The 22,923-nt window shown below is 47.9% G+C and overlaps 1 protein-coding gene across 1 annotated transcript in view; it reads left to right on the top strand.

Annotated features, from left to right (window-relative positions):
• The window catches only part of LOC129867602 (gamma-aminobutyric acid receptor subunit beta-3-like), a 92,254-nt gene that overhangs the window by 45,331 nt on the left and 24,000 nt on the right, over positions 1-22,923 (top strand). Inside the window, exons 5-7 of the mRNA XM_055941108.1 lie at positions 3,104-3,186; positions 8,622-8,759; positions 18,954-19,106. Of these exons, the coding sequence (XP_055797083.1) occupies positions 3,104-3,186; positions 8,622-8,759; positions 18,954-19,106 (374 nt within the window). The remainder of the gene's footprint in view (positions 1-3,103; positions 3,187-8,621; positions 8,760-18,953; positions 19,107-22,923) is intronic.

Below are 22,923 nucleotides of genomic sequence, written 5' to 3'. Positions count from 1 at the left end.
GAGGAGACTGCTGCAGTGGGTTCATGTTACAACCAGAGGTTTCTACAGGACCTCAAGAGGAGACTGCTGCAGTGGGTTCATGTTACAACCAGAGGTTTCTACAGGACCTCCAGAGGAGACTGCTGCAGTGGGGTCATGTTACAACCAGAGGTTTCTACAGGACCTCCAGAAGAGACTGCTGCAGTGGGTTCATGTTACAACCAGAGGTTTCTACAGGACCTCCAGAGGAGACTGCTGCAGTGGGGTCATGTTACAACCAGAGGTTTCTACAGGACCTCCGGAGGAGACTGCTGCAGTGGGGTTCATGTTACAACCAGAGGTTTCTACAGGACCTCCAGAGGAGACTGCTGCAGTGGGGTTCATGTTACAACCAGAGGTTTCTACAGGACCAGAGGAGACTGCTGCAGTGGGTTCATGTTACAACCAGAGGTTTCTACAGGACCTCCAGAGGAGACTGCTGCAGTGGGGGTCATGTTACAACCAGAGGTTTCTACAGGACCTCCAGAGGAGACTGCTGCAGTGGGTTCATGTTACAACCAGAGGTTTCTACAGGACCTCCAGAGGAGACTGCTGCAGTGGGTTCATGTTACATGTTTCTACAGGACCTCCAGAGGAGACTGCTGCAGTGGGGTTCATGTTACAACCAGAGGTTTCTACAGGACCTCCAGAGGAGACTGCTGCAGTGGGGTTCATGTTAAAACCAGAGGTTTCTACAGGACCTCCAGAGGAGACTGCTGCAGTGGGTTCATGTTACAACCAGAGGTTTCTTCAGGACCTCCAGAGGAGACTGCTGCAGTGGGTTCATGTTACAACCAGAGGTTTATACAGGACCTCCAGAGGAGACTGCTGCAGTGGGTTCATGTTACAACCAGAGGTTTCTACAGGACCTCCAGAAGAGACTGCTGCAGTGGGGTCATGTTACAACCAGAGGTTTATACAGGACCTCCAGAGGAGACTGCTGCAGTGGGTTCATGTTACAACCAGAGGTTTCTACAGGACCTCCAGAGGAGACTGCTGCAGTGGAATCATGTTACAACCAGAGGTTTCTACAGGACCTCCAGAGGAGACTGCTGCAGTGGGTTCATGTTACAACCAGAGGTTTCTACAGGACCTCCAGAGGAGACTGCTGCAGTGGGGTTCATGTTACAACCAGAGGTTTCTACAGGACCTCCAGAGGAGACTGCTGCAGTGGGGTTCATGTTACAACCAGAGGTTTCTACAGGACCTCCAGAGGAGACTGCTGCAGTGGGTTCATGTTACAACCAGAGGTTTCTACAGGACCTCCAGAAGAGACTGCTGCAGTGGGTTCATGTTACAACCAGAGGTTTCTACAGGACCTCCAGGGGAGACTGCTGCAGTGGGTTCATGTTACAACCAGAGGTTTCTACAGGACCTCCAGAGGAGACTGCTGCAGTGGGTTCATGTTACAACCAGAGGTTTCTACAGGACCTCCAGAGGAGACTGCTGCAGTGGGGTCATGTTACAACCAGAGGTTTCTAAAGGACCTCCAGGGGAGACTGCTGCAGTGGATTCATGTTACAACCAGAGGTTTCTACAGGACCTCCAGGGGAGACTGCTGCAGTGGGTTCATGTTACAACCAGAGGTTTCTACAGGACCTCCAGAGGAGACTGCTGCAGTGGGGTCATGTTACAACCAGAGGTTTCTACAGGAACTCCAGAGGAGACTGCTGCAGTGGGTTCATGTTACAACCAGAGGTTTCTACAGGACCTCCAGAGGAGACTGCTGCAGTGGGGTCATGTTACAACCAGAGGTTTCTACAGGACCTCCAGAGGAGACTGCTGCAGTGGGGTTCATGTTACAACCAGAGGTTTCTACAGGACCTCCAGAGGAGACTGCTGCAGTGGGTTCATGTTACAACCAGGGGTTTCTACAGGACCTCCAGGGGAGACTGCTGCAGTGGGTTCATGTTACAACCAGAGGTTTCTACAGGACCTCCAGAGGAGACTGCTGCAGTGGGTTCATGTTACAACCAGAGGTTTCTACAGGACCTCCAGAGGAGACTGCTGCAGTGGGGTTCATGTTACATGTTTCTACAGGACCTCCAGAGGAGACTGCTGCAGTGGGATCATGTTACAACCAGAGGTTTCTACAGGACCTCCAGAGGAGACTGCTGCAGTGGGGTCATGTTACATGTTTCTACAGGACCTCCAGAAGAGACTGCTGCAGTGGGGTCATGTTACAACCAGAGGTTTCTACAGGACCTCCAGAGGAGACTGCTGCAGTGGGTTCATGTTACAACCAGAGGTTTCTACAGGACCTCCAGAAGAGACTGCTGCAGTGGGGTTCATGTTACAACCAGAGGTTTCTACAGGACCTCCAGAGGAGACTGCTGCAGTGGGGTTCATGTTACATGTTTCTACAGGACCTGTGTGTTCAGGGCTTCACGTTGTTGGTTCAACACAGACAAATAGAACCCACACAGCTCTTTCTAGCTCTGGAGGTGGCAGCAGGCACCTGACATTCTCATTGCTGTGTGTGTGTGTGTGTGTGTGTGTGTGTGTGTGTGTGTGTGTGTGTGTGTGTGTGTGTGTGTGTGTGTGTGTGTGTGTGTGTGTGTGCGCGCTAAGGTGCGGAGAATCCGAGCATGTCAGTCCTGTTCTGCTGGTCAGTCCTGTTCTGGTGGTCAGTCCAGAATTTTTACTCTGTCTATCAGGGCTCCCGGGTGGCGCAGCAGTCTACGATACTGCATCTCAGTGCTTAAGGCGTCACCACAGAAACCCTGGTTTGTATCCAGGCTGTATCACAACCGGCCGTGATTTGGAGTCCCATAGGGCGGCCCATGATTGGCCCAACGTCGTCCGGGTTTGGGTTTGGCCTGTGTAGGCCGTCATTGTGAATAAGAATTTGTTCTTAATTAACTGACTTGCCTCGTTAAATAAAGGTTAAATAAATAAATACCAGCATGTCTGTACCTTTCTGTAGGATGTGTTTGCCTAACTTTTATTCAGTCCCAAATGGTACCCTATTCTCTATGGGCCCTGGTCAGAAGTAGTGCACTATAAAGGAAATAGGTTGCCATTTGGAACTCACCCCAATGCCTGTTTCTTAATCTGTGTCATAATGTTGTTCTGTTTGATGTAGGATCACAACGACGGCTGCCTGTATGATGGACCTGAGGAGATACCCACTGGACGAACAGAACTGCACCCTGGAGATAGAGAGCTGTGAGTAAACTGGAAACCAGATGGTATTGGTCACATGGTTAGCAGATGGTATTGGTCACATGGTTAGCAGATGGTATTGGTCACATGGTTAGCAGATGTTATTGGTCACATGGTTAGCAGATGTTATTGGTCACATGGTTAGCAGATGTTATTGGTCACATGGTTAGCAGATGTTATTGGTCACATGGTTAGCAGATGTTATTGGTCACATGGTTAGCAGATGTTATTGGTCACATGGTTAGCAGATGTTATTGGTCACATGGTTAGCAGATGTTATTGCGAGTGTAGAGAAATGCTGTAGTGTTCCTTGCTCCAACAGTGCAGTAGTATCTAACAATACACAACGATACACACATCTAAAAGTAAAATAATGGAATTAAGAAATATATAAGTATTAGGACGACCAATGGGACATTAAAAACTGTAATGTCCTATGTTTCACTGAGATGTGACTGAACGACGACACGGATAATATAGAGCTGGCTGGCTTATCGGTGCATCGGCAGGACAGAGCAGCTACGTCTGGTAAGAAGATGTGTCTATTTGTTAATAACAGCTGGTGCGCGATGTCTAATATTAAAGAAGTCTCGAGGTATTGCTCACCTGAGGTAGACTACCATATGATAAGCTGTAGACCACATTATCTACCAAGAGAGTTCTCATCTATATTATTATTTATATTATTCGTAGGTGTCTATTTCCCACCACAAACCGATACTGGCACTAAGACCGCACTCAACCAGCTGTATAAGGCCATAAGCAAACAATAAACTACTTATCCAGATGTGGCACTCCTAGTGGCCGGGGACTTTAATGCAGGGAAACTTAAATCCGTTGTACCTCATTTCTATCAGCATGTTAAATGTACAACCAGAGGGGAAAAAAACTCTAGACCACCTTTACTCCACACACAGAGACTCATACAAAGTTCTCCCTCGCCCTCCATTTGGCAAATCTGACCATAATTCTAGCCTCCTGATTCCTGCTTACAAGCAAAAACTAAAGCAGGAAGTACAAGTGACTCACTCAATACGGAAGTGGTCAGATGACGCAGATGCTACGCTACAGGACTCTTTTGCTAGCACAGACTAGAATATGTTCCCGGATCCATCCAGTGGCATGCCAGTCACCGGCTTCATCAATAAGTGCATCGACGACGTCGTCCCCACAGTGACCGTACGTACATTTCCCAACCAGAAGCCATGGATTACAGGCAACATCCGCACCAAGCTAAAGGCTAAAGCGGCAGGTAGCCTAGTGGTTAGAGCGTTGGGCCAGTAAATCATCAAACAGGCAAAACGCCAATACAGGATTATTAGAGGCTATAAAGGGAAACCCAGCCGCGAGCTGCCCAGTGATGCGAGCCTACCAGACTAGCTAAATGTCTTTTATGCTCGCTTCAAGGCAAGCAGCGCTGAAGCATGTATGAGAGCACCAGCTGTTCCGGATGACTGTGTGATCACACTCTCCGTAGCTGATGTGAGCAAGACCTTTAAACAGGTCAACATTCACAAAGCTGCGGGGCCAGACGGATTACCAGGAAATGTACTCAAAGCGTGCATGGACCAACTGGCAAGTGTCTTCACTGACATTTTCAAACTCTCCCTGTCTGAGTCTGTAATACCAACATATTTCAAACATACCACCATAGTCCCTGTGCCCAAGAAAGCGAAGGTAACCTCCCGAAATGATTACCGCCCCGTAGCACTCACATCAGTAGCCATGAGGTGCTTTGAAAGGCTGGTCATTGCTCACATCAACACCATCTTGCCGGAAACCCTAGACCCACTCCAATTTGCATACCGCCCCAACAGATCCACAGATGACACAATCTCAATTGCACTCCACACTGCCCTTTCCCACCTGGACAAAAGGAACACCTATGTGAGAATGCTGTTCATTGACTACAGCTCAGCGTTCATCACCATAGTGCCCACAGAACGTATCACTAAGCTTAGGACCCTGTTACTAAACACCTCCCTCTGCAACTGGAACCTGGACTTCCTGATCGGCTGCCCCCAGGTGGTAAGGGTACAACACATCTGCCACGCTGATCCTCAACATTGGGGCCCCTCAAGGGTGCGCGCTCAGTCCCCTCCTGTACTCCCTGTTCATCCACGACTGCATGGCCAAGCATGACTCCAACACCATCATTAAGTTTGCTGATGACACAACAGTGTCAACAGGCCTGATCACCGACAACGATGAGACAGCCTTTAGGGAGGCGGTCAGAGACCTGGCAGTGTGGTGTCAGGACAACAACCTCTCCCTCAATGTGATCAAGACAAAAGAGCTGATCGTGGACTACAGGAAAAGGAGGGCTGAACAGGCCCCCATTAACATCGACGGGGCTGAAGTGGAGCGGGTCGAGAGTTTCAAGTTCCTTGGTGTCCACATCACCAACAAACTATCATGGTCCATACACACCAAGACAGTTGTGAAGAGGGCACGACAACACAACACCTTTCCCCCCTCAGGAGACTGGAAAGATTTGGCATGGGTCCTCAGATCCTCAAAAAGTTATACAGCTTCACCATCGAGAGCATCCTGACCGGTTGCATCACCGCCTGGTATGGTCACTGCTCTGCATCTGACTGCATGGCTCTACAGAGGGTAATGCGTATGGCCCAGTACATCACTGGGTCCAACTTCCTGCCATCCAGGACCTCTATACCAGGCGGTGTCTGAGGAATGCCCTAAAAACTGTCAGACTCCAGCTACCCTAGTCATAGACTGTTCTCTCTGCTACCGCACGGCAAGCGGTACCGGAGCACCAAGTCTAGGACCAAAAGGCTCCTAAACAGCTTCTATCCCCAAGCCATAAGACTGCTGAACAATTAATCAAATGGCCACCCGGACTGTTTACATATTATATATATATGATCCATGATGTCTCCTAACTCCACTCTGATCCATGATGTCTCCTAACTCCACTCTGATCCATGATGTCTCCTAGCTCCTCTCTGTTCTCTGATCCATGATGTCTCCTAGCTCCACTCTGATCCATGATGTCTCCTAGCTCCACTCTGATCCATGATGTCTCCTAACTCCACTCTGATCCATGATGTCTCCTAACTCCACTCTGATCCATGATGTCTCCTAACTCCACTCTGATCCATGATGTCTCCTAACTCCACTCTGATCCATGATGTCTCCTAGCTCCACTCTGTACTCTGATCCATGATGTCTCCTAGCTCCACTCTGATCCATGATGTCTCCTAGCTCCACTCTGTACTCTGATCCATGATGTCTCCTAACTCCACTCTGTACTCTGATCCATGATGTCTCCTAGCTCCACTCTGATCCATGATGTCTCCGAACTCCACTCTGTACTCTGATCCATGATGTCTCCTAACTCCACTCTGATCCATGATGTCTCCTAACTCCACTCTGATCCATGATGTCTCCTAGCTCCACTCTGATCCATGATGTCTCCTAACTCCACTCTGATCCATGATGTCTCCTAGCTCCACTCTGATCCATGATGTCTCCTAACTCCACTCTGATCCATGATGTCTCCTAACTCAACTCTGATCCATGATGTCTCCTAGCTCCACTCTGATCCATGATGTCTCCTAGCTCCACTCTGTACTCTGATCCATGATGTCTCCTAACTCCACTCTGTACTCTGATCCATGATGTCTCCTAACTCCACTCTGATCCATGATGTCTCCTAACTCCACTCTGATCCATGATGTCTCCTAGCTCCACTCTGATCCATGATGTCTCCTAACTCCACTCTGATCCATGATGTCTCCTAACTCCACTCTGATCCATGATGTCTCCTAACTCCACTCTGATCCATGATGTCTCCTAGCTCCACTCTGATCCATGATGTCTCCTAGCTCCACTCTGATCCATGATGTCTCCTAACTCCACTCTGATCCATGATGTCTCCTAGCTCCACTCTGATCCATGATGTCTCCTAGCTCCACTCTGATCCATGATGTCTCCTAACTCCACTCTGTACTCTGATCCATGATGTCTCCTAACTCATCAGTACATGTCTCCCCATAAAACTGCTGAAGGTCACAGCCATAAACAGCGTATCTGTTGGTCTGCCTACCAATGAGACTGGAAACACTGTCAGGCTATGTCCAAAATGGCACCCTATTCCCTATATAGCGCACTACTTTAGACCAGAGCCCTATTCCCTATATAGTGCACTACTTTAGACCAGAGCCCTATTCCCTATTCAATGCACTACTATAGACCAGGGCCCTATTCCCTATATAGTGCACTACTTTAGACCAGAGCCCTATTCCCTATATAGTACACTACTGTAGACCAGAGCCCTATTCCCCTATATAGTGCACTACTTTAGACCAGGGCCCTATTCCCTATATAGTGCACTACTATAGACCAGAGCCCTATTCCCTATATAGTGCACTACTTTAGACCAGAGCCCTATTCCCTATATAGTGCACTACTTTAGACCAGAGCCCTATTCCCTATATAGTGCACTACTTTAGACCAGAGCCCTATTCCCTATATAGTGCACTACTTTAGACCAGGGCCCTATTCCCTATATAGTGCACTACTTTAGACCAGAGCCCTATTCCCTATATAGTGCACTACTTTAGACCAGAGCCCTATTCCCTATATAGTGCACTACTTTAGACCAGAGCCCTATTCCCTATATAGTGCACTACTTTAGACCAGAGCCCTATTCCCTACATAGAACACTACTTTAGACCAGAGCCCTATGGCACCCTATTCCCTATATAGTACACTACTTTAGACCAGAGCCCTATGGCACCCTATTCCCTATATAGTACACTACTTTAGACCAGAGCCCTATTCCCTACATAGTACACTACTTTAGACCAGAGCCCTATGGCACCCTATTCCCTATATAGTGCACTACTTTAGACCAGAGACCTATGGCACCCTATTCCCTATATAGTGCACTACTTTAGACCAGAGCCCTATGGCACCCTATTCCCTATATAGTACACTACTTTAGACCAGAGCCCTATTCCCTAATAGTGCACTACTTTAGACCTGGAATAGGGCGCCATTGGGGACAGAAACACGTTGTCAGCTAGACATCCGGCTAATGGTAGATTTACATCAGCCTCATGTAACTATCTATTACCCACGAGCCTCTGCTCTCTCGCTGTGATTCACAGGACTTCATCATACTCTGTCATCACGAGCCACAAATGTCACTTAGCCTGAATGCTAATGAAGATTAGTCATCTTAAATGTGCCTACTAAATGATTGACAAGGCTAGTGTAAGTTAGTGCTTTAGTATGTTGGCTTGGGTTACGTAACCTTTATTTGACTTTATTTAGTAGTTCACTGCATTTAAAAGCGGGGATAAAACTACAATACATTATTTCTCGTCAGACTCACATAGTTAACTAGATTCAACCATGATTTCTATTCTGTTGAATAATGAACTGCGCATGCCTGTGTTTCTGTGTTACAGATGGCTACACCACAGATGACATCGAGTTCTACTGGAAAGGGGGGGAGAATGCTGTGACAGGAGTGACCCGTATCCAGCTGCCTCAGTTCTCCATCGTGGACTACAAACTGGTTTCCAGAAATGTGGTCTTTTCCACAGGTACAAGTAACAGCCATGGCGTGCCATGATTAGGGTGGTTTTTCCAGAAATGTAGGTTTGACGATTCAGGAGGGAATCTAGAATCCTCCAACTAGGATTTCTGGGAAACCTGGGAGCTTTGTGGAAGTTACTGCAACACTTATCATGATCATATTATGCAGTCCCCGTGTTTGGTATCTTTATCAAAAGAATTGGCGCACTCTTTTGTGATTCGTTTTTTGTTTGTTAGACAAACCAGACCAACAGCCTCTGATAAAGTTTCCATTGTTTGTTAGAAACCAAACCAACAGCCTCTGATAAAGTTTCCATTGTTTGTTAGAGAAACCAAACCAACAGCCTCTGATAAAGTTTCCATTGTTTGTTAGAGAAACCAAACCAACAGCCTCTGATAAAGTTTCCATTGTTTGTTAGATAAACCAGACCAACAGCCTCTGATAAAGTTGCCATTGTTTGTTAGAGAAACCAGACCAACAGCCTCTGATAAAGTTTCCATTGTTTGTTAGAGAAACCAGACCAACAGCCTCTGATAAAGTTTCCATTGTTTGTTAGAGAAACCAGACCAACAGCCTCTGATAAAGTTGCCATTGTTTGTTAGAGAAACCAGACCAACAGCCTCTGATGAAGTTTCCATTGTTTGTTAGAGAAACCAAACCAACAGCCTCTGATAAAGTTTCCATTGTTTGTTAGAGAAACCAGACCAACAGCCTCTGATAAAGTTTCCATTGTTTGTTAGAGAAACCAGACCAACAGCCTCTGATAAAGTTTCCATTGTTTGTTAGAGAAACCAGACCAACAGCCTCTGATGAAGTTTCCATTGTTTGTTAGAGAAACCAGACCAACAGCCTCTGATAAAGTTTCCATTGTTTGTTAGAGAAACCAGACCAACAGCCTCTGATAAAGTTTCCATTGTTTGTTAGAGAAACCAGAACAACAGCCTCTGATAAAGTTTCCATTGTTTGTTAGAGAAACCAGACCAACAGCCTCTGATAAAGTTTCCATTGTTTGTTAGACAAACCAGACCAACAGCCTCTGATAAAGTTTCCATTGTTTGTTAGAGAAACCAGACCAACAGCCTCTGATCCTTATAACAGGCTACGTATCATACCGGCTGGGCCCTCTCACCAAAACACAAGGAATGCTTCTTGGAGCCCTGCACGGGCATGAATTTTAAGCCTGAGTTCTACGCATGCCAGCGACGTTCAGGCTATAACCTACCCAGGTCCGATTTCTTCTGCCAGATTGAAGGTCCGGCCCGGCTCTTTCCAAAGCCTGAAATCAGCAATAACTTGCAAGGGGGCTAGAAGGAGTGAGGGGTTGTGCAAGGGGGCTAGAAGGAGTGAGGGTTGTGCAAGGGGGCTAGAAGGAGTGAGGGGTTGTGCAAGGGGGCTAGAAGGAGTGAGGGGTTGTGCAAGGGGGCTAGAAGGAGTGAGGGGTTGTGCAAGGGGGCTAGAAGGAGTGAGGGGTTGTGCAAGGGGGCTAGAAGGAGTGAGGGGTTGTGCAAGGGGGCTAGAAGGAGTGAGGGGTTGTGCAAGGGGGCTAGAAGGAGTGAGGGGTTGAGCAAGGGGGCTAGAAGGAGTGAGGGGTTGTGGAAGGGGGCTAGAAGGAGTGAGGGGTTGAGCAAGGGGGCTAGAAGGAGTGAGGGGTTGAGCAAGGGGGCTAGAAGGAGTGAGGGGTTGTGCAAGGGGGCTAGAAGGAGTGAGGGGTTGTGCAAGGGGGCTAGAAGGGGTTGTGCAAGGGGGCTAGAAGGGGTTGTGCAAGGGGGCTAGAAGGAGTGAGGGGTTGTGCAAGGGGGCTAGAAGGAGTGAGGGGTTGTGCAAGGGGGCTAGAAGGAGTGAGGGGTTGTGCAAGGGGGCTAGAAGGAGTGAGGGGTTGTGCAAGGGGGCTAGAAGGAGTGAGGGGTTGTGCAAGGGGACTAGAAGGAGTGAGGGGTTGTGGAAGGGGGCTAGAAGAAGTGAGGGTTGTGCAAGGGGGCTAGAAGGAGTGAGGGGTTGTGCAAGGGGACTAGAAGGAGTGAGGGGTTGTGCAAGGGGGCTAGAAGGAGTGAGGGGTTGTGCAAGGGGGCTAGAAGAAGTGAGGGTTGTGCAAGGGGGCTAGAAGGAGTGAGGGGTTGTGCAAGGGGGCTAGAAGGAGTGAGGGTTGTTTGCTCATTGCAACCAAGGAGGAATGAGCTAACTGGAATCTATTAATTTCTAACAATGAAATTCTAACAACGTTTCAATCTCTCTAAATGTCTACGTGACAACGGGACAGAGAATAAGGAAGTGGATAGAATCTTGTTTCTGATGATTATCAGTAAAACGATCACATTGATAAAATGTTGATTTACTATGTATAGCTTTTTAAGACTTTAAATGACCAACCACTCAGCCTTAGAGTACAAGGTTTATTCCCCTGCTTCTGAGAGGAACTGGCTACTGTACCGGGAGACTTCCAGCAATTGCGCTAAGCTAACAGTATGCTAACTTCAATCATCTCCAAACTGCCCGTAGAGACATAAAAATGGAATCCATGAGTTCGTCTGACTCTTGTTAAGTAGAAAAACAACCTAAATCTCGCACTATTCCTTTAAATGAACATGTGTGAACATGCTGGTGTCTAGTGGAGACCATGATGAGGCTTTAACACGTCTAGTGGAGACCATGAGGCTTTAACACGTCTAGTGGAGACCATGATGAGGCTTTAACACGTCTAGTGGAGACCATGATGAGGCTTTAACACGTCTAGTGGAGACCATGATGAGGCTTTAACACGTCTAGTGGAGACCATGATGAGGCTTTAACACGTCTAGTGGAGACCATGAGGCTTTAACACGTCTAGTGGAGACCATGATGAGGCTTTAACACGTCTAGTGGAGACCATGAGGCTTTAACACGTCTAGTGGAGACCATGATGAGGCTTTAACACGTCTAGTGGAGACCATGATGAGGCTTTAACACGTCTAGTGGAGACCATGATGAGGCTTTAACACGTCTAGTGGAGACCATGAGGCTTTAACACGTCTAGTGGAGACCATGATGAGGCTTTAACACGTCTAGTGGAGACCATGATGAGGCTTTAACACGTCTAGTGGAGACCATGATGAGGCTTTAACACGTCTAGTGGAGACCATGATGAGGCTTTAACACGTCTAGTGGAGACCATGATGAGGCTTTAACACGTCTAGTGGAGACCATGATGAGGCTTTAACACGTCTAGTGGAGACCATGATGAGGCTTTAACACGTCTAGTGGAGACCATGATGAGGCTTTAACACGTCTAGTGGAGACCATGAGGCTTTAACACGTCTAGTGGAGACCATGAGGCTTTAACACGTCTAGTGGAGACCATGATGAGGCTTTAACACGTCTAGTGGAGACCATGATGAGGCTTTAACACGTCTGGTGGAGACCATGATGAGGCTTTAACACGTCTGGTGGAGACCATGATGAGGCTTTAACACGTCTGGTGGAGACCATGATGAGGCTTTAACACGTCTGGTGGAGACCATGAGGAGGCTTTAACACGTCTAGTGGAGACCATGATGAGGCTTTAACACGTCTAGTGGAGACCATGATGAGGCTTTAACACGTCTAGTGGAGACCATGATGAGGCTTTAACACGTCTAGTGGAGACCATGATGAGGCTTTAACACGTCTAGTGGAGACCATGATGAGGCTTTAACACGTCTAGTGGAGACCATGAGGCTTTAACACGTCTAGTGGAGACCATGAGGCTTTAACACGTCTAGTGGAGACCATGATGAGGCTTTAACACGTCTAGTGGAGACCATGATGAGGCTTTAACACGTCTAGTGGAGACCATGATGAGGCTTTAACACGTCTATTGGAGACCATGATGAGGCTTTAACACGTCTAGTGGAGACCATGATGAGGCTTTAACACGTCTAGTGGAGACCATGAGGCTTTAACACGTCTAGTGGAGACCATGAGGCTTTAACACGTCTAGTGGAGACCATGAGGCTTTAACACGTCTAGTGGAGACCATGAGGCTTTAACACGTCTAGTGGAGACCATGATGAGGCTTTAACACGTCTAGTGGAGACCATGATGAGGCTTTAACACGTCTAGTGGAGACCATGATGAGGCTTTAACACGTCTAGTGGAGACCATGATGAGGCTTTAACACGTCTAGTGGAGACCATGATGAGGCTTTAACACGTCTAGTGGAGACCATGATGAGGCTTTAACACGTCTAGTGGAGACCATGATGAGGCTTTAACACGTCTAGTGGAGACCATGATGAGGCTTTAACACGTCTAGTGGAGACCATGATGAGGCTTTAACACGTCTAGTGGAGACCATGATGAGGCTTTAACACGTCTAGTGGAGACCATGATGAGGCTTTAACACGTCTAGTGGAGACCATGAGGCTTTAACACGTCTAGTGGAGACCATGATGAGGCTTTAACACGTCTAGTGGAGACCATGATGAGGCTTTAACACGTCTAGTGGAGACCATGATGAGGCTTTAACACGTCTAGTGGAGACCATGATGAGGCTTTAACACGTCTAGTGGAGACCATGATGAGGCTTTAACACGTCTAGTGGAGACCATGATGAGGCTTTAACACGTCTAGTGGAGACCATGATGAGGCTTTAACACGTCTAGTGGAGACCATGATGAGGCTTTAACACGTCTAGTGGAGACCATGATGAGGCTTTAACACGTCTAGTGGAGACCATGATGAGGCTTTAACACGTCTAGTGGAGACCATGATGAGGCTTTAACACGTCTAGTGGAGACCATGATGAGGCTTTAACACGTCTAGTGGAGACCATGATGAGGCTTTAACACGTCTAGTGGAGACCATGATGAGGCTTTAACACGTCTAGTGGAGACCATGATGAGGCTTTAACACGTCTAGTGGAGACCATGATGAGGCTTTAACACGTCTAGTGGAGACCATGATGAGGCTTTAACACGTCTAGTGGAGACCATGATGAGGCTTTAACACGTCTAGTGGAGACCATGATGAGGCTTTAACACGTCTAGTGGAGACCATGATGAGGCTTTAACACGTCTAGTGGAGACCATGATGAGGCTTTAACACGTCTAGTGGAGACCATGATGAGGCTTTAACACGTCTAGTGGAGACCATGATGAGGCTTTAACACGTCTAGTGGAGACCATGATGAGGCTTTAACACGTCTAGTGGAGACCATGATGAGGCTTTAACACGTCTAGTGGAGACCATGATGAGGCTTTAACACGTCTAGTGGAGACCATGATGAGGCTTTAACACGTCTAGTGGAGACCATGATGAGGCTTTAACACGTCTAGTGGAGACCATGAGGCTTTAACACGTCTAGTGGAGACCATGATGAGGCTTTAACACGTCTAGTGGAGACCATGATGAGGCTTTAACACGTCTAGTGGAGACCATGATGAGGCTTTAACACGTCTAGTGGAGACCATGATGAGGCTTTAACACGTCTAGTGGAGACCATGATGAGGCTTTAACACGTCTAGTGGAGACCATGATGAGGCTTTAACACGTCTAGTGGAGACCATGATGAGGCTTTAACACGTCTAGTGGAGACCATGATGAGGCTTTAACACGTCTAGTGGAGACCATGATGAGGCTTTAACACGTCTAGTGGAGACCATGATGAGGCTTTAACACGTCTAGTGGAGACCATGATGAGGCTTTAACACGTCTAGTGGAGACCATGATGAGGCTTTAACACGTCTAGTGGAGACCATGATGAGGCTTTAACACGTCTAGTGGAGACCATGATGAGGCTTTAACACGTCTAGTGGAGACCATGATGAGGCTTTAACACGTCTAGTGGAGACCATGATGAGGCTTTAACACGTCTAGTGGAGACCATGATGAGGCTTTAACACGTCTAGTGGAGACCATGAGGCTTTAACACGTCTAGTGGAGACCATGAGGCTTTAACACGTCTAGTGGAGACCATGATGAGGCTTTAACACGTCTAGTGGAGACCATGAGGCTTTAACACGTCTGGTGGAGACCATGATAAGGCTTTAACACGTCTGGTGGAGACCATGATGAGGCTTTAACACGTCTGGTGGAGACCATGAGGCTTTAACACGTCTGGTGGAGACCATGATGAGGCTTTAACACGTCTGGTGGAGACCATGATGAGGCTTTAACACGTCTGGTGGAGACCATGAGGAGGCTTTAACACGTCTGGTGGAGACCATGAGGAGGCTTTAACACGTCTAGTGGAGACCATGATGAGGCTTTAACACGTCTAGTGGAGACCATGATGAGGCTTTAACACGTCTAGTGGAGACCATGATGAGGCTTTAACACGTCTAGTGGAGACCATGAGGCTTTAACACGTCTAGTGGAGACCATGAGGCTTTAACACGTCTAGTGGAGACCATGATGAGGCTTTAACACGTCTAGTGGAGACCATGATGAGGCTTTAACACGTCTAGTGGAGACCATGATGAGGCTTTAACACGTCTAGTGGAGACCATGATGAGGCTTTAACACGTCTAGTGGAGACCATGATGAGGCTTTAACACGTCTAGTGGAGACCATGATGAGGCTTTAACACGTCTAGTGGAGACCATGATGAGGCTTTAACACGTCTAGTGGAGACCATGATGAGGCTTTAACACGTCTAGTGGAGACCATGATGAGGCTTTAACACGTCTAGTGGAGACCATGATGAGGCTTTAACACGTCTAGTGGAGACCATGATGAGGCTTTAACACGTCTAGTGGAGACCATGATGAGGCTTTAACACGTCTAGTGGAGACCATGAGGAGGCTTTAACACGTCTAGTGGAGACCATGAGGAGGCTTTAACACGTCTAGTGGAGACCATGATGAGGCTTTAACACGTCTAGTGGAGACCATGATGAGGCTTTAACACGTCTAGTGGAGACCATGATGAGGCTTTAACACGTCTAGTGGAGACCATGAGGCTTTAACACGTCTAGTGGAGACCATGAGGCTTTAACACGTCTAGTGGAGACCATGATGAGGCTTTAACACGTCTAGTGGAGACCATGATGAGGCTTTAACACGTCTAGTGGAGACCATGATGAGGCTTTAACACGTCTAGTGGAGACCATGATGAGGCTTTAACACGTCTAGTGGAGACCATGATGAAGCTTTAACACGTCTAGTGGAGACGATGATGAGGCTTTAACACGTCTAGTGGAGACCATGAGGCTTTAACACGTCTAGTGGAGACCATGATGAGGCTTTAACACGTCTAGTGGAGACCATGAGGCTTTAACACGTCTAGTGGAGACCATGAGGCTTTAACACGTCTAGTGGAGACCATGAGGCTTTAACACGTCTAGTGGAGACCATGAGGCTTTAACACGTCTAGTGGAGACCATGAGGTCTCCATGAGGCTTTAACACGTCTAGTGGAGACCATGAGGCTTTAACACGTCTAGTGGAGACCATGAGGCTTTAACACGTCTAGTGGAGACCATGATGAGGCTTTAACACGTCTAGTGGAGACCATGATGAGGCTTTAACACGTCTAGTGGAGACCATGATGAAGCTTTAACACGTCTAGTGGAGACCATGATGAAGCTTTAACACGTCTAGTGGAGACCATGATGAGGCTTTAACACGTCTGGTGGAGACCATGAGGCTTTAACACGTCTAGTGGAGACCATGAGGCTTTAACACGTCTATTGGAGACCATGATGAGGCTTTAACACGTCTAGTGGAGACCATGATGAGGCTTTAACATGTCTAGTGGAGACCATGATGAGGCTTTAACACGTCTAGTGGAGACCATGAGGTCTCCATGAGGCTTTAACACGTCTAGTGGAGACCATGAGGCTTTAACACGGCTAGTGGAGACCATGATGAGACTTTAACACGTCTAGTGGAGACCATGAGGCTTTAACACGTCTAGTGGAGACCATGAGGCTTTAATACGTCTAGTGGAGACCATGAGGCTTTAACACGGCTAGTGGAGACCATGATGAGGCTTTAACACGTCTAGTGGAGACCATGAGGCTTTAACACGTCTAGTGGAGACCATGATGAGGCTTTAACACGTCTAGTGGAGACCATGATGAGGCTTTAACACGTCTAGTGGAGACCATGATGAGGCTTTAACACGTCTAGTGGAGACCATGATGAGGCTTTAACACGTCTAGTGGAGACCATGATGAGGCTTTAACACGTCTAGTGGAGACCATGAGGAGGCTTTAACACGTCTAGTGGAGACCATGATGAGGCTTTAACACGTCTAGTGGAGACCATGATGAGGCTTTAACACGTCTAGTGGAGACCATGAGGAGGCTTTAACACGTCTAGTGGAGACCATGATGAGGCTTTAACACGTCTAGTGGAGACCATGATGAGGCTTTAACACGTCTAGTGGAGACCATGAGGAGGCTTTAACACGTCTAGTGGAGACCATGAGGAGGCTTTAACACGTCTAGTGGAGACCATGATGAGGCTTTAACACGTCTAGTGGAGACCATGAGGAGGCTTTAACACGTCTAGTGGAGACCATGAGGAGGCTTTAACACGTCTAGTGGAGACCATGAGGAGGCTTTAACACGTCTAGTGGAGACCATGAGGAGGCTTTAACACGTCTAGTGGAGACCATGAGGCTTTAACACGTCTAGTGGAGACCATGAGGCTTTAACACGTCTATTGGAGACCATGATGAGGCTTTAACACGTCTAGTGGAGACCATGATGAGGCTTTAACACGTCTAGTGGAGACCATGAGGAGGCTTTAACACGTCTAGTGGAGACCATGAGGCTTTAACACGTCTAGTGGAGACCATGATGAGGCTTTAACACGTCTAGTGGAGACCATGATGAGGCTTTAACACGTCTAGTGGAGACCATGATGAGGCTTTAACACGTCTAGTGGAGACCATGATGAGGCTTTAACACGTCTAGTGGAGACCATGAGGCTTTAACACGTCTAGTGGAGACCATGATGAGGCTTTAACACGTCTAGTGGAGACCATGAGGAGGCTTTAACACGTCTAGTGGAGACCATGATGAGGCTTTAACACGTCTAGTGGAGACCATGATGAGGCTTTAACACGTCTAGTGGATTCCATGATGAGGCTTTAACACGTCTAGTGGAGACCATGAGGCTTTAACACGTCTAGTGGAGACCATGATGAGGCTTTAACACGTCTAGTGGAGACCATGATGAGGCTTTAACACGTCTAGTGGAGACCATGAGGAGGCTTTAACACGTCTAGTGGAGACCATGATGAGGCTTTAACACGTCTAGTGGAGACCATGATGATGCTTTAACACGTCTAGTGGAGACCATGATGAGGCTTTAACACGTCTAGTGGAGACCATGATGAGGCTTTAACACGTCTAGTGGAGACCATGATGAGGCTTTAACACGTCTAGTGGAGACCATGAGGCTTTAACACGTCTAGTGGAGACCATGATGAGGCTTTAACACGTCTAGTGGAGACCATGATGAGGCTTTAACACGTCTAGTGGAGACCATGAGGCTTTAACACGTCTAGTGGAGACCATGAGGCTTTAACACGTCTAGTGGAGACCATGAGGAAGCTTTAACATAAATAAGTGATGTTTCAACTACTAGTATTACTGAAGCTATAGCCTACTGCCTATTCTATTACTAAAGCTGAAGCCTACTGTCTTCTGAGTATTTGATGAATGTATTTGCTACTTTGACGGTATAATATAGTTTTGATGAACTTATTTGTTTTGATAAGGCAACTACATTTTGAAAATGCATTGACTGTTTAGCAAAAGGACAGCGAGTTCTTTGTCTCTGTTTTGAAAATCGATTGTTCCAGAAAATGATTGTACGCGATTGAGAAAAACTGTAATGTCATCAAAGCGTTTAAACGTTAATACGTTAACGTTAATAAACGTTTATTATTCTACTGATTAATTAAATTTACATTTCCATTGTGGTCTCAATGCTAAGATGCGAACAAATCATTGGAAGTTTGGTCCAGGCTTGCTTGTTACCATGGTGACAAACTCACCCATGCTGCCGTTGCTATGGGAACGTGAAACAAGCCACGACATAAGATAGGCCTATCACTGTGTTTGTGCCGCTTGAGTTAAGCAGTAGTACTGTCACTTTTTCCATCTTCTCCCACCTTTACTATGTTGTGTTCCTATAGACAGGTGCCGTCCCAAGACGGTCTCTAGTTAGTACAGTCTAGTCCAGGCCATTCTGTATGTCTGTCTTGAAATAAGAAGCAATATTGTTTTCCCTACAGGTGCCTACCCACGTCTGTCTCTGAGCTTCAAGCTAAAGAGGAACATCGGCTACTTCATCCTGCAGACGTACATGCCCTCCATCCTGATCACCATCCTGTCCTGGGTCTCCTTCTGGATCAACTACGATGCCTCTGCTGCCAGAGTGGCTTTGGGTACTGCCTTTAAAACTGACCTCTGATCTGTAGAGAGAGAGAGAGACGGGGTTAGTGTGACTGTCCCCTCCGCTGCCTGAGTGGCTTTGGGTACTGCCTTTAAAACTGACCTCTGATCTGTAGAGAGAGACGGGGATAGTGTGACTGTCCCCTCCGCTGCCAGAGTGGCTTTGGGTACTGCCTTTAAAACTGACCTCTGATCTGTAGAGAGAGAGAGAGACGGGGATAGTGTGACTGTCCCCTCTGAGCCAGTGCATTGGGACACAAAGTGCGAGGGGGGGTGCTGTGTGGTTATTTAAGATACTCTTGGAAGAGGTAGGGTTTCAGATGTTTTGGGAACATGGGTAGGGACTCTGCTGTCCTAGGTTCAGGGGGAAACCTGGTTCCACCAGAACGGAGAGCTCGGGATGGGGTGTAGGGTTTGAGGAGAGCCTGAGGGTAGGGAGGGCCAGGTCCTCTTGCTGTTCCGTAGGTAAGCACCATGGTGTTGTAGTGGATGTGAGTTTCAACTGGAAGCCAGTGGAGTGTGTGGAGGAGTGGGGTAACATGGGAGAACTTAGGAAGGTTGAAAACCAAGTGGGTTGCAGAGTTTTGGATAAATTGCAGGGGTTTTAATGGCACAAGCTGAGAGCCCAGACAACACAGAGTAGACTCCTGCAGGAGTGAGTCACTGCTTTGATGTTTGCAGAGAATGACAGAGTGTTATCCAGGGTCATGCCAGGTTCTTTGCACTCTGGGAGGACAACACTGTGGAGTTGTCAACTGTGATGGCAAGGTCTTTGAACGGGCAGGCATTCCCCGGGAGGAAGAGCAGCTCTGTCTTGTCGATATTGACCTTGACGTGGTGGACCGACATCCAAGTTGAAATATCTGCCAGGCACGCAGAGATGCGCGTCGCCACCTGGGGGTCAGAGGGGAGGAAGGAGAAAAGTAGTTGAGTGTCATCTGTATAGCAAATATAGGAGAGACCATGTGAGGATATGACGGAGCCTAGTGACTTGGTGTATAGAGAGAAGAGGAGAGGTCCATCCTCATAGCAGTGATAGGAGAGACCATGTGAGGATATGACGGAGCCGAGTGACTTGGTGTATAGAGAGAAGAGGAGAGGTCCATCCTCATAGCAGTGATAGGAGAGACCAGGTGAGGATATGACAGAGCTGAGTGACTTGGTGTACAGAGAGGAGAGGTCCATCCTCATAGCAGTGATAGGAGAGACCATGTGAGGATATGACAGAGCTGAGTGACTTGGTGTACAGAGAGGAGAGGTCCATCCTCATTAGCAGTGATAGGAGAGACCATGTGAGGATATGACAGAGCTGAGTGACTTGGTGTATAGAGAGAAGAGGAGAAGTCCATCCTCATAGCAGTGATAGGAGAGACCATGTGAGGATATAACGGAGCTGAGTGACTTGGTGTATAGAGAGAAGAGGAGAGGTCCATCCTCATAGCAGTGATAGGAGAGACCATGTGAGGATATGACAGAGCTGAGTGACTTGGTGTACAGAGAGGAGAGGTCCATCCTCATAGCAGTGATAGGAGAGACCATGTGAGGATATAACGGAGCTGAGTGACTTGGTGTATAGAGAGAAGAGGAGAGGTCCATCCTCATAGCAGTGATAGGAGAGACCAGGTGAGGATATGACAGAGCTGAGTGACTTGGTGTATAGAGAGAAGAGGAGAGGTCCATCCTCATAGCAGTGATAGGAGAGACCATGTGAGGATATGACGGAGCTGAGTGACTTGGTCTATAGAGAGGAGAGGAGAGGTCCATCCTCATAGCAGTGATAGGAGAGACCAGGTGAGGATATGACCAGTGACTTGGTATATAGAGTGTTACGTGGAGTGGAACAGAGGAACCCAAGAGCAGACTCAGACAAGGAGACTGGGATGAAGTAACCAAGGTATTTATTAAAACACAGCGGGAAGATGGAGTGCAGGCCAGGGGAAGCTCGGGCGGGTTGCAGGAAAGCAGGTGCTGAGGCTGGAGCTAGAAGGGGTTGGGACAGGGTAAGCAGGTCCGAAGGGAAATCCAAGGGAGCAGTAGAGTGGGGAATCCAGGGCAGAGTAGCAGGATGAGGAGATGTGGGACTGGAGACAGGGACCAGTGTCAGAGTGGGCAGAACTGTAGCGGAGAGGAAAACCGTATCAGGCAAGGAAAACAGGCACAACAGGATGACAGGATCTAAATAGTAATAAACATCTAGAAACGTAGACGATCTGGCAGCGTGGACGTGGCAGGACTGAGTATTTGTAGAGGTCTTGATTATGGAACAGGTTGCAGCTGGTGGGGATCTGCTCTGACTCCAGCACACCTGTCTCCATCCACACAATCACACACACAGAGAGGGAGAGGGAGAGTACTGGGGGAGAGGCGGCAGGTCAAGGAGACACAGAATGAGCAGTAGAGGGCGTGGCAGGAGCAGATGTAACATAGAGAGAAGAGGAGAGGGCCTAGAGCCGAGCCCTGGGGGACACCAGTAGTGAGACTACGTGGTGCAGACACAGATCCTCTCCATGTCACCTGGTAGGAGCGGTCTGCCAAGTAGGATGCAATCCAATAGTGTGTAGAGTCTGAGACGCCCAGCCCTGAGAGGGTGGAGAGGAGGATCTGATAGAGCCTGAGACACCCAGCCCTGAGAGGGTGGAGAGGAGGATCTCATAGAGCCTGAGACGCCCAGCCCTGAGAGGGTGGAGAGGAGGATCTCATAGAGCCTGAGACACCCAGCCCTGAGAGGGTGGAGAGGAGGATCTGATGGTTCACGGGGTCGAAGGCAGCGGCTGGATCTAGGAGGATGAGAACAGAGGAGAGAGAGTCAGCTTTGGCAGTCTCCATGACACAGAGAAGAGCAGTCTCAGTTGAGTAACCCATCTTGAGGAAGAGGTCAGAGACCTGGCCTTGTGGTGCCAGGACAACAACCTCTCCCTCAACGTGGTCAAGACTAAGGAGAAGATTGTGGACTACAGGAAAAGGAGGAACGAGCACGCCCCCATTCTCATCGACGGGGCTGTAATGGAGCAGGTTGAGAGTTTCAAGTTCCTTGGTGTCCACATCACCAACAAACTATCATGGTCCAAGCACACCAAGACAGTTGTGAAGAGGGCACGACAAAACCTATTCCCCCTCAGGAGACTGAAAAGATTTGGCATGGGTCCTCAGATCCTCAAAAGGTTCTACAGCTGCACCATTGAGAGCATCCTGACCGGTTGCATCACCGCCTGGTATGGTCACTGCTCTGCATCTGACCGTAAGGCTCTACAGAGTGCCATCACTGGGTCCAAGCTTCCTGCCATACAGGACCTCTATACCAGGCGGTGTCAGAGGAAGGCCCTAAAAATTGTCAAAGACTCCAGCTACCCTAGTCATAGACTGTTCTCTCTGCTACCGCACAGCAAGCGGTACCGGAGCGCCAAGTCTAGGTCCACGAGGCTTCTAAACAGCTTCTACCCCCAAGTTATAAGACTCCTGAACATCTAATCAGACATTTTGAATTGCCCCCCCCCCCCCCTCCTCTTTTACGCTGCTGCTACTATCTGTTATCATCTATGCATAGTCACTTTAATAATTCTACCCACATGTAAATATTACATCAATTACGTCAACTAACCGGTGCCCCCGCACATTGACTCTGTACTGGTGCCCCCTGTATATAGTCTCGCTATTGTTATTTTACTGCTGCTCTTTAATTATTTGTTACTTTATTTTTCTTAAAACTGCATTGTTGATTAATGGCTTGTAAGTACGCATTTCACTGTAAGGTCTACACCTGTTGTATATCATTCCTTCCACTCTCTCCTCTCTACCTCTATCTGCTGCTTA

The sequence above is a fragment of the Salvelinus fontinalis genome, chromosome 12, assembly GCF_029448725.1.
Source record: "Salvelinus fontinalis isolate EN_2023a chromosome 12, ASM2944872v1, whole genome shotgun sequence".
Classification (NCBI taxonomy): domain Eukaryota; kingdom Metazoa; phylum Chordata; class Actinopteri; order Salmoniformes; family Salmonidae; genus Salvelinus; species Salvelinus fontinalis.
This window is presented reverse-complemented; position numbering and strand designations above follow the sequence as displayed.